At 58.3% G+C, this 9,977-nt stretch overlaps 2 protein-coding genes across 2 annotated transcripts in view; one reads left to right on the plus strand and one right to left on the minus strand.

Annotated features, from left to right (window-relative positions):
* The first annotated feature begins 1,318 nt into the window (after nt 1–1,318).
* On the plus strand, nt 1,319–6,830 carry RAD9A (RAD9 homolog A (S. pombe)). Its single transcript, XM_011986997.1, has 8 exons — nt 1,319–1,689; nt 1,770–1,869; nt 4,129–4,238; nt 4,327–4,436; nt 4,527–4,591; nt 4,681–4,818; nt 5,606–5,810; nt 5,888–6,830. The coding sequence occupies exons 1-8, from the start codon at nt 1,605–1,607 to the stop codon at nt 5,981–5,983; spliced, it is 909 nt and encodes a 302-aa protein (XP_011842387.1). The 5' UTR covers nt 1,319–1,604; the 3' UTR covers nt 5,984–6,830.
* The window catches only part of PPP1CA (protein phosphatase 1, catalytic subunit, alpha isozyme), a 21,739-nt gene continuing 18,371 nt past the window's right edge, over nt 6,610–9,977 (minus strand). The window contains exons 2-7 of the mRNA XM_011986996.1: nt 9,452–9,583; nt 9,072–9,302; nt 7,940–8,044; nt 7,372–7,595; nt 7,154–7,288; nt 6,610–7,077 (exon numbers count right to left, since the gene is read on the minus strand). Of these exons, the coding sequence (XP_011842386.1) occupies nt 6,967–7,077; nt 7,154–7,288; nt 7,372–7,595; nt 7,940–8,044; nt 9,072–9,302; nt 9,452–9,583 (938 nt within the window). The 3' untranslated portion in view covers nt 6,610–6,966. The remainder of the gene's footprint in view (nt 7,078–7,153; nt 7,289–7,371; nt 7,596–7,939; nt 8,045–9,071; nt 9,303–9,451; nt 9,584–9,977) is intronic.

The following is a 9,977-nucleotide window of genomic DNA, read 5'->3' on the forward strand; positions in this document are numbered from 1 at the left end:
TGTGGGGGGGCGGGTGGGACTCCAGCCGGGAGCGGGTAACCCGGACTCGAGTCTCGCCCCCACTAGGCGGGATGACCGCTGGCAGATTTGTCGGCAGAGTTTCAGTTTCTCAGCCTAGCGCCTGTCATCTTCCCAGGCCCGTGTGTGAATTGAAAGCTGGCCTCCTGCGAGCTCCCAGGGGGTAACGTGCCCTTAGAGAAACTCGGGGAAGGCCTGGGTGTGCGACCGCTCCTCTGCGGCAGCAGCGCCGAGGCCGACTCTGAAGGCTTCATGGGGAAGGAGGGTTTCAGCAGGTGGTGGCAGAGCGGGAGGACGATAGAGCAAGTGTGTGAGCAGAAGCAGCCGGAGGGCTGGGTCTGTGGCTGCCCCCTGACCACGTCCCTCTCCCTGCTCTTCGTGGCCCAGCTCTCCCTCCGGACGGTGAACTCCTCCCGCTCTGCCTATGCCTGCTTTCTCTTTGCTCCGCTCTTCTTCCAGCAATACCAGGCAGCCACCCCTGGTCAGGACCTGCTGCGCTGTAAGATCCTGATGAAGGTGAGGCCCTTCCCTCAGCAGTGGTACTGCCCCACCCCAGGAATCTCCACCAGCTGTGCCTCTGCCCTGGGGTACTCAGTAGATGCTAAGTGGGGAGAGAGACACGTGCAAGTCCAATCCATCAAAACACAGGGAGGGCCTTGGTAAAAGCATCACAGCGGGGACCTGAGAGGGTGGTGAGGCTCAAGTTCGTCAAGAAAGGTAAGCAGGTCTTTTGGCCGGGTGCGGTGGCTCACACCTGTAATCCCAGCACTTTGGGAGGCTGAGGTGGGCAGATCATGAGGTCAGGAGTTCAAGACTAGCCTGGCCAACATGGTGAAACCCCGTCTCTACTAAAAATACAAAAATTAGCCGGGTGTGGTGGTGGGCGCCTATAATCCCAGTTACTCGGGAGGCTGAGGCAGGAGAATTGCTTGAACCCGGGAGGCGGAGGTTGCAGTGAGCCGAGATCGCGCCACTGCACTCCAGCCTGGGTGACAGAGCGAGACTCCGTCTCAAAAAAAAAAAAAAAAAAAAAAGAGAAAGGTAAGCAGGTCTTTTGGCCGGGTGCGGTGGCTCACACCTGTAATCCCAGCACTTTGGGAGGCTGAGGTGGGCAGATCATGAGGTCAGGAGTTCAAGACTAGCCTGGCCAACATGGTGAAACCCCGTCTCTACTAAAAATACAAAAATTAGCCGGGTGTGGTGGTGGGCGCCTATAATCCCAGTTACTCGGGAGGCTGAGGCAGGAGAATTGCTTGAACCCGGGAGGCGGAGGCTGCAGTGAGCCAAGATCGCACCACTGCACTCCAGCCTGGGTGACAGAGTGAGACTCCATCTCAAAGAAAAAAAAAAAAGAGAAAGGTAAGCAGGTCTTTCAAGGCATTGCAAGCATAAGGAAGAGCATGAATGAGGCCTAGAAGGATGCCAGTGTCCCGTGTGATGTGGGAGCCCTTTTCCCAGAGTTACATGCTGGGCCCATGATTGGTGTGGGCCTACACGGGACAGGAGAGCTTGTTGCAGAGATGCGGTGCTAGGCTGAGGTGTCTTATCCCATTTAGTCCTTCCTGTCTGTCTTCCGCTCACTGGCAATGCTGGAGAAGACGGTGGAAAAATGCTGCATCTCCCTGAACGGCCGAAGCAGCCGCCTGGTGGTCCAGCTGCACTGCAAGTTCGGTGAGTGGGCAGCCGGCCAGCCAAGGGGTGCCTCAGCAGGGAGGTCGGCGAGGCCCACTGAGACCCTATCGCCCATCCAGGGGTGCGGAAGACTCACAACCTGTCCTTCCAGGACTGTGAGTCCCTGCAGGCCGTCTTCGACCCAGCCTCGTGCCCCCACATGCTCCGCGCCCCAGCACGGTGAGCACACCCCTGCCCTCAGCTCAGCTCCAGGTCTCTCTCTTCCTTCTTTGGGGCCTCAAGGGTTGATTTAAGAAGCTTTGTCCTTCATTTCCCTACAGAGTTTCTGTGAACCTCAAAGACATCCCATGGCCCGCTATGTGCTCAGGTCCTTACCTGGCTCTTTAAAGGCAGACGGTGGCATGGAGGAGGGGCAGGCGCCTCCTTGCTCCATTCTCCTCACTGTTAGGAGCCTTCGTTCTCCATCCCAAAGGTCTGACTTGACTTTCTGGCTGCTCAGACCCATTCCAATTCCTCCTCTAGGGAGCAGATTTCTGGCCTGCCACCAAATCTCTTGTCTGGCTTGAGTAACCTTGAAGGTCTTCCCTTAACCTGTGGCTCAGAGGCTCACACCCCTTCTCCGGCCTGGGCATCCTTCCAGAGGTGCTCCCCACTCAAGGGCAGCCTCTTTTCCTGACTGCCCAGGATCAAGGAGTCCCCAAGGCCAGGGCAGGAGGCTGGAGGGGAGGTTGTGGTTCAGGAGGGCTGCCTGAGTAATCAGCTGTGGGTGGAGCCATTCTGGGCAGTCCGAGCACCGGGGTCTGTCTGGGGCCAGGGAAACAGGGACTCCAGTGGAAGCAAAGGTCCCTGGCAAGGACCAGTTCAGAGAGGAGTGGGCTCTCCCCCTGTCCCTGTCCCACGCTGGACACTGCTTGTATTCAAGTGGCCCAAGGTCCTGCTTATTTCTCAGGGTGACTGAATGTCCCTTTGGGTCCTGACATCTGTTTCCCTAGGTTCTCTTGAGCCAGCACTGCTCAGAGCTCTTTTGGGTAGAGAGGGGGGCCAATTCCTCGGGCTGCATTTAGGGTTTTTTTTTTGTTTTTTTTTTTTGAGATGGAGTTTCGCTCTTGTTGCCCAGGCAGTGGCACGATCTAGGCTCACCACAACCTCTGCCTCCCGATTCAAGTGATTCTCCTGCCTCAGCCTACCAAGTAGCTGGGATTGTAGGCATGTGCCACCATGCCTGGCTAATTTTTTGTATTTTTAGTAGAGACAGGGTTTCTCTATGTTGGTCAGGCTGGTCTTGAATTCCCCACCTCAGGTGATCTGCCCGCCTCAGCCTCCCAAAGTGCTGAGATTATAGGCGTGAGCCACCGCGCCCTTTTGTGTGTGTGTGTGAGATGGAGTCTTGCTCTGTCGCCCAGACTGGAGTGCAGTGGTGGGATCTCGGCTCACTGCAAGCTCCGCCTACCGGGTTCACGCCATTCTCCTGCCTCAGCCTCCCGAGTAGCTGGGAGTACAGGCGCCTGCCATCACGCCTGGCTAATTTTTTGTATTTTTAGTAGATGGGGTTTCACCATGTTAGCCACGATGGTCTCGATCTCCTGACCTCGTGATCCGCCCGCCTCAGCCTCCCAAAGTGCTGGAATTACAGGCGTGAGCCACCACACCTGGCCCCCAGTCTCTTTTTTTAAAAAATGAGCAGTCGTTTCTCTCATGTTGTTTGTTCTGAGACGGAGTCTTGCTCTGTCGCCCAGGCTGGAGTGCAGTGGTGCAATCTCAGCTCACTGCAATCTCCCCCTCCCAGGTTGAAGCAATTCTCCTGCCTCAGCCTCCCGAGTAGCTGGGATTACAGTTATGCACCACCATGCCTGGATAATTTTTGTATTTTTAGTAGAGACGAGGTTTCACCATGTTGGCCAAGCTGGTCTCGAACTCCTGACCTCAAATGATCCACTGCTTCGGCCTCCCAAAGTGCTCGGATTGCAGGCATGAGCCACTGCACCCAGCTACTCTGTTTTTTTTTAATCCTTGTGCAGGAGCCTCGCTAATCTTTTGCATGCTGCAGTTTTAGCGTATGTGCTGCTGAAGCGAGCGCTGTCTCGTGAATAATTTCAAATATATGTAAAAGCAGATGCAGCTCCCGTCCCCACTTGACTTGAAGCAAATTCCAGATGTGATCTCATCTGTATAGCAATGGGTATCCCTAGAGGATAAGGATTTCAGGGCTCTTTCTGAAGGCCGGGTTTGTAGGGCGGCATGAGTGCCATGTCCTGCCTCTGGGCCCTCTCCCTGCTCTGCATGGTCAGGTACCACCTGCCAGGTTTGAGCAATCACTGCAACCAGCCCCTTCCTGCCACCTTATCTGGGCCTCGTCCACCGTGTGCTAGGCCTGCGCACATCCATGCGTGTGCATGTGTGACCCCCGCCTCAGGTCCTCTGCGAGCAAAGCCCTGGGCAGGGCCAAGCATTGGGGGTAATGCTCCGCCCCGTTCACAGGGTCTTGGGGGAGGCTGTTCTGCCCTTCCCTCCTGCGCTGGCTGAAGTGACGCTGGGCATTGGCCGTGGCCGCAGGGTCATCCTGCGCAGCTACCATGAGGAGGAGGCAGGTGAGGGAGCTGGACGTGACCTGGGACAGAGCAGAGTGGCAGGTGGGAGAGGGGTAGGGCCCAGGTTCCTCCTATTCTTCCCCAACAGACAGCACTGCCAAAGCCATGGTGACTGAGATGTGCCTTGGAGAGGAGGATTTCCAGCAGCTGCAGGCCCAGGAAGGGGTGGCTATCACTTTCTGCCTCAAGGAATTCCGGGTGAGGTTGCCCCCACGCACTTGCCGGTCCTGTCCTGCCTGCCCAGCTCAGCCCAACCCGGGGCCTCACCTGCTACCTCTTTCCTCTCAGGGGCTCCTGAGCTTTGCAGAGTCAGCAAACTTGAATCTTAGCATTCATTTTGATGCTCCAGGCAGGTAATTCCCAGCCTTGGGACAGGGAAGGGCTCTGGGATGCCAGGAGCTGAATGGGATGACCTAGCTTGGGACCCCCATCCCCTGCCCAGGCCTGCCATCTTCACCATCAAGGACTCTTTGCTGGATGGCCACTTTGTCTTGGCCACACTCTCAGACACTGACTCGCACTCCCAGGACCTGGGCTCCCCAGAGCGTCACCAGCCAGTGCCTCAGCTCCAGGCTCACAGGTGAGGGCACCTCCCCCAACTCCTCCTCTCCCCATGTCTGTGCACTCCAGCCTGAGACTGCAATTCCTAGCTTCTGCACCTCCCTGCAATGTGTTCTCTCCCGCTTCCCTCCTGTTCCTCCTCTCTCCCCATCGGGCCCCAGTCCGTACCCCTACAGTGCTCACAGCTGCCAGCCCTGCAGACTCAGCCTTCTTGGTCAGCTGTACTCAGAGACTCCTCCCACCCAGGGAAGCATCCCCAAGGCCCTGCCGGCTTCCTTCTCTGGCTGAGGCCTCCCCTCTGAGCCTCCTCCCAGGCCAAGGAGGGAAAGGGCTGCTGGGAGGCAGGAGCTGCCTGGGCTGGGGGAAGCAGGTGGCTGGAAGAGCAGGTGGGCTGGGGAGGATGGCCCAGTGCACTTTCAGCACAGGAAGCTGGGGCTGGCCCCCAGCCCAGCCTGTCCCCGGCCTCCTGTGCTCTCCAGCTCCTGTCCCCTGGGAAGGCGGGGGCTTGGGCCCCATGTGGCCCAGTTCACAGGACTTGCTGTTCCTCTCCCCTAGCTGAGCTAAAGGAGCCGCCAGGATGCCTTCCTCAGGCCCCTACCTGAATTCTGATCAGACATTCCTGGCCCACCCCTTCCAGGAAGCCACCACTTAACCCCTGCATCCTCTCCTCTCCAGCCAAATCAGGAAGTCATAAAACCAAGAGATCTTCAGTGGTCAGGGGGCCCCGGAGCTCCCTTGGAGCCCTCTACGGTGGGGCCCTGCCTCTGCTCCCCATTTCCTCCCTGATACTCCGATTCTGCCTGCAGCATACCCCACCCAGACGACTTTGCCAATGACGACATTGACTCTTACATGATCGCCATGGAAACCACTGTAGGCAATGAGGGCTCGCGGGTGCTGCCCTCCATTTCCCTTTCACCTGGCCCCCAGCACCCCGAGAGCCCCGGTCTCCACTCCGAGGAAGATGAGGCTGAGCCCAGTACAGTGCCTGGGACTCCCCCGCCCAAGAAGGTAGGGACTGGAGGTGGAGGCAGGGGCAGGAGGTGGGGAAGGGAGCAGCCTCCAGAACTCACTTGTTCTCTTTGCAGTTCCGCTCACTGTTCTTCGGCTCCATCCTGGCCCCTGTACGCTCCCCCCAGGGCCCCAGCCCTGTGCTGGCTGAAGACAGTGAGGGCGAAGGCTGAACCAAGAACCTGAAGCCTGTACCCAGAGGCCTTGGACTAGATGAAACCCCAGCCAGTAGAAGAGCTGGGTCTCAGCCCTGGGGACCAGAAAGGTGGGCTTGCTGGAGCTGAGCTGTTTCACTGCCTCTCGCAGGCCCCAGCTGGCTGTCACTGTAAAGCTGTCCCGCAGCAGTCAGGCCTGGGCCCTGTTATCTCCCCACAACCCCCAGCCAATCATGACTTTCCAGACCTGGCCCTGAACTACTGACGTTCCTACCTCTTATTTCCCATTGAGTCTCAGGCTATACTCCAGCTGGCCAAGGCTGGAAACCTGTCTCCCTCAGGCTCACCTTCCTAAGGAAAACGTCACAGCAGGTGCTGCTGGCCCCTGACGATCCAGCTTCTCTGCCAATCATGACCTGACCTGTTCCTTCCTGAAGTCCTGGGCATGCATCTGGGACGCCCGTGGAGCTGACACTTTTTCTTGCTTTCCTGATACTCTTTGGTGCCGACCTGGAATTCTAAGAGCCTCGGACCTGCGTGTGTGGCTAGGGTTGCCCTTGCTGGGGCCTGGTGCCCAGCCTCCCAAGTAGCTCTGCGCAGAAGAGCTGCCAGGCAGCGTCTTAGACGCGAGACGGAGGCCGTGGCGAGAATCCAGCTTTGACCTTTATTCAAGAGACCAGATGGGTTGCCCCAGGATCCGGCTGCCAGCCCTGAGGCCAAGCACGGCTGGAGACCCACGACCTGGCCTGCCGTTGCCCTGAGCTGCAGCCTCAGCCCCAGGATCCTGCTCACAGCCACCGCTGATGCAGGCAGGAAGCAGCCCTGGGGGATTGGACGCTGCTATTGATTCATTAAAAAAAAAAAAAAGAAAAATACACCAAGGCTCCATGTTCCCCGTGACAGGTGGGCCTGAGGGGCCGGGGTGACCCCCCCCCCAGCATGGCAGCATGATTTCTGTACAATCCATCCATCATCTGGGGCACAGGCGCGGGGCGCAGGGGCTATTTCTTGGCTTTGGCGGAATTGCGGGGTGGGGTGATGGGCCGGCCTCCAGGGTTCAGGCCACTGAACTGCCCGTACTTCCCCTTGTTCTTGTCGGCGGGCTTGAGGATCTAAAAGAGACAGGGTTGGTCAGGCTCATGGGGCTGAGCCACGGGGCCTAGTAGCTCCTTTCTTCCCCACACTCACCTGGAAGGAGCACATGAGGGTCTCGTCCACGCTCATCATGGCGCCAGCATTGTCAAACTCGCCACAGTAGTTAGGAGCTGAGAAAAGTGTCACCAGCTGCCGCTTGGCAAAGAACTCATAGCCATCTTCTACCACCTGGGTGAGGATCGGAGCAGTCAGTCCCAAGCGCAGGCAAGGCCCTCCCCTTCCCCTGCCACAGACGGGAGCCGCCAGCCCACCTGGTGTGCTCGGCAGATGAGGTCCAAGTCGTGCTTGTGGAGGAACTTGGCCACCACCTCGGCTCCAAAGGTAAAAGAGACGCCACGGTCGTTCTCGCCCCAGCCCTGCACGTCCTTGTCAGGGTCAGACCACAGCAGGTCACACAGCAGGCCCTGGTCAGGCACGTCTGTGGGCCGCATGATCCGCCGAATCTGCTCCATGGACTGCAGGTCCGGGGAGAGGCCTGGAGGGCCAGAAGGAAGGTCACTTCCTCAAACAAGGACATCCTTCCTCCAGGAAGCCTTGGCCAGTGAGCCTCACCTTTTCCACCACCCTCCTGGTCCCTCCACTGGTCTCCTGGGTGCCTAGGCAGGCAGAAGCCATCCCCTTCCCCTCAGCTTTTTCAAGTTCCCAAACAGGCACAAAGGCGCCCCTGCCCTCCGGAGCACAGAGCTCCTGGGAGAAAGAAGACAAGCCCGCCCCATGTAGGATGCACATCAAGGAAGTGAGTGCAGCCCAGCACGGGGGGGTATGGGAGACACTTCCTGAAAGGAGTGACTTCCCAGATGACAACTAAGGAGAGCTCACCTCCGTGGCAGCAAAAGATCTTTTCGTCCACTATGGCCGCAATGGGCAGGCAGTTGAAGCAGTCAGTGAACGTCTTCCACAGTTTGATGTTGTAGCGTCTCTTGCCTGCCCAGAGGGAGGTAGCTGTGAGGGGTCTGCCTGCTCCACCCTTAGCCGGGGTCCCTGGGCTATTCAGCCGCAGATGGGAGAGAGTCAGGCACCAATGCAAACCACCCCCACCCCTGCCGCCTGTCAGCCTTCCAGGAGTAATTCTAGTTACTTTTTATTTTAATTTGTAATTTAAACAAACAGGATCTGGGCAGGGCATGGTGGCTCACACCTGTAATCCCAGCACTTTGGGAGGCTGAAGCAGGCAGATCACCTGAGGTCAGAAGTTCAAGACCAGCCTGACCAACATGGAGAAACCCTGTCTCTACTAAAATACAAAAAAATTAGCCAGGCATGGTGTTGCATGCCTGTAATCCCAGCTACTCGGGAGGCTGAGGCAGGAGAATCACTTGAACCCGGGAGATGGAGGTTGTGGTGAACTGAGATCACACCACTGCACTCCAGCCTGGGCAACAAGAGCGAAACTCCGTCTCAAAAAAGTAAAGAAACAGGGTCTTGCTCAGTCACCCAGGCTGGAGTGCAGTGGCAAGATCATAGCTCACTGTAACTTGGAGCTTCTGGGTCCAAGTGATCTTCCCGCCTCAGCCTCCCACCAGAAGTAATTCTAAAGCACCCGAGTCCACTGGAAACTGAGTTCCAATCTGGACCAGCCTCAGGGTTGGCACTCCTTGCACGCCCCGGCCCACGAGCCGGGCCAAGTACAGGTCTGGTTTATCTCAGCTTCTGGACAGCAGAGCTCATCTGCAAACATCCTAAATGCTTAGTAGCAAATGCAGGGGGAACGTCACCAGGCAGGGCCCTGGGGGAAAGCACTAGAATATGGACAGTCCTTCAGTCAGCAACCATTCCCCAGACCCCATGCCAGGAGGGGCAGGGCAGGCACAAGAACGGACCTGGGCCCTGCCTTCGTGGAGCGCACAGTCTAGCAAGTGTCTGTCAGATATCAGGCCAATGTGAAGGTCCCATTGAATGACAAGGAGTGTGGTTCAGGACCCGGGCAGCCCCAGACGCTCAGACCACTCACACTCATCGTAGAAACCGTAGATGCGGTTGATGCTGGCGCACTCGTGGTTCCCACGGAGCAGGAAGAAGTTCTCGGGGTACTTGATCTTATAGGCCAGCAGCAGGCAGATGGTCTCCAAGGACTGCTTGCCCCTGTCCACATAGTCCCCCAGAAAGAGGTAGTTGCTCTCCGGAGGGAAACCGCCATACTCAAATAGTCGCAGAAGGTCATAGTACTGGCCGTGTATATCACCTGTGACCCAGGGAATCGGGTAAGCTAGATGCAGGGTCTAGACCTGAACCCAGGACCAGGACTGGGCTCAAGGGAGGAGGACTCCAGGAACTCTGTGGGGGCCAGTGCCACTTTCAGGAAAGCAAGGGGACCTGGGTCGGGGGGCTCACCGCAGATCTTGAGGGGTGCCTCCAGCTCCAGAAGAATGGGCTGGCTCAGGAAAATCTCCCGGGATTTCAGGCACAGGCCGCGGATCTCGTTCTCTGTCAGCTGTACATTCTTGCCAGGCCGCGAGCCCTGCACTGGGGGCGCAATGGGGTGTCAAGACCCGGGACCCTGAGAGGAGGAGGGTGCGCGACACGCGTGGCCCCATGGATACCTCCGGGGGCGCCTAGGCCTCCTCGGCCGCTCCTTGCCCGCAAGCAGCTGTTGCTGCTGAGCCTCCCGGGACCTCGGCCTCAAGCCTCCCAAGGGAAGCCCCCAACTACCCTCAGCGCCTCGGGAGGCGACTGTCGTGCGCAGGGGGCTGCCACCCAAAAACCTCACAGCGCAGGACCCCTTCCTGGACCGGGCTTCCCGGGTTTCTCCCTCGCCTCAAGAACCCAGGCAACCCGTGCGCCCCCGGCCCGGGAGAGGGGGCTGCTCCGCGCGTCGGAGCGGGCCCAGGACCTCTCAGGCGCGTCCGCGGGGGGGCGG

The sequence above is a fragment of the Mandrillus leucophaeus genome, unplaced genomic scaffold (genome assembly GCF_000951045.1).
Source record: "Mandrillus leucophaeus isolate KB7577 unplaced genomic scaffold, Mleu.le_1.0 Scaffold30, whole genome shotgun sequence".
NCBI lineage: Eukaryota > Metazoa > Chordata > Mammalia > Primates > Cercopithecidae > Mandrillus > Mandrillus leucophaeus.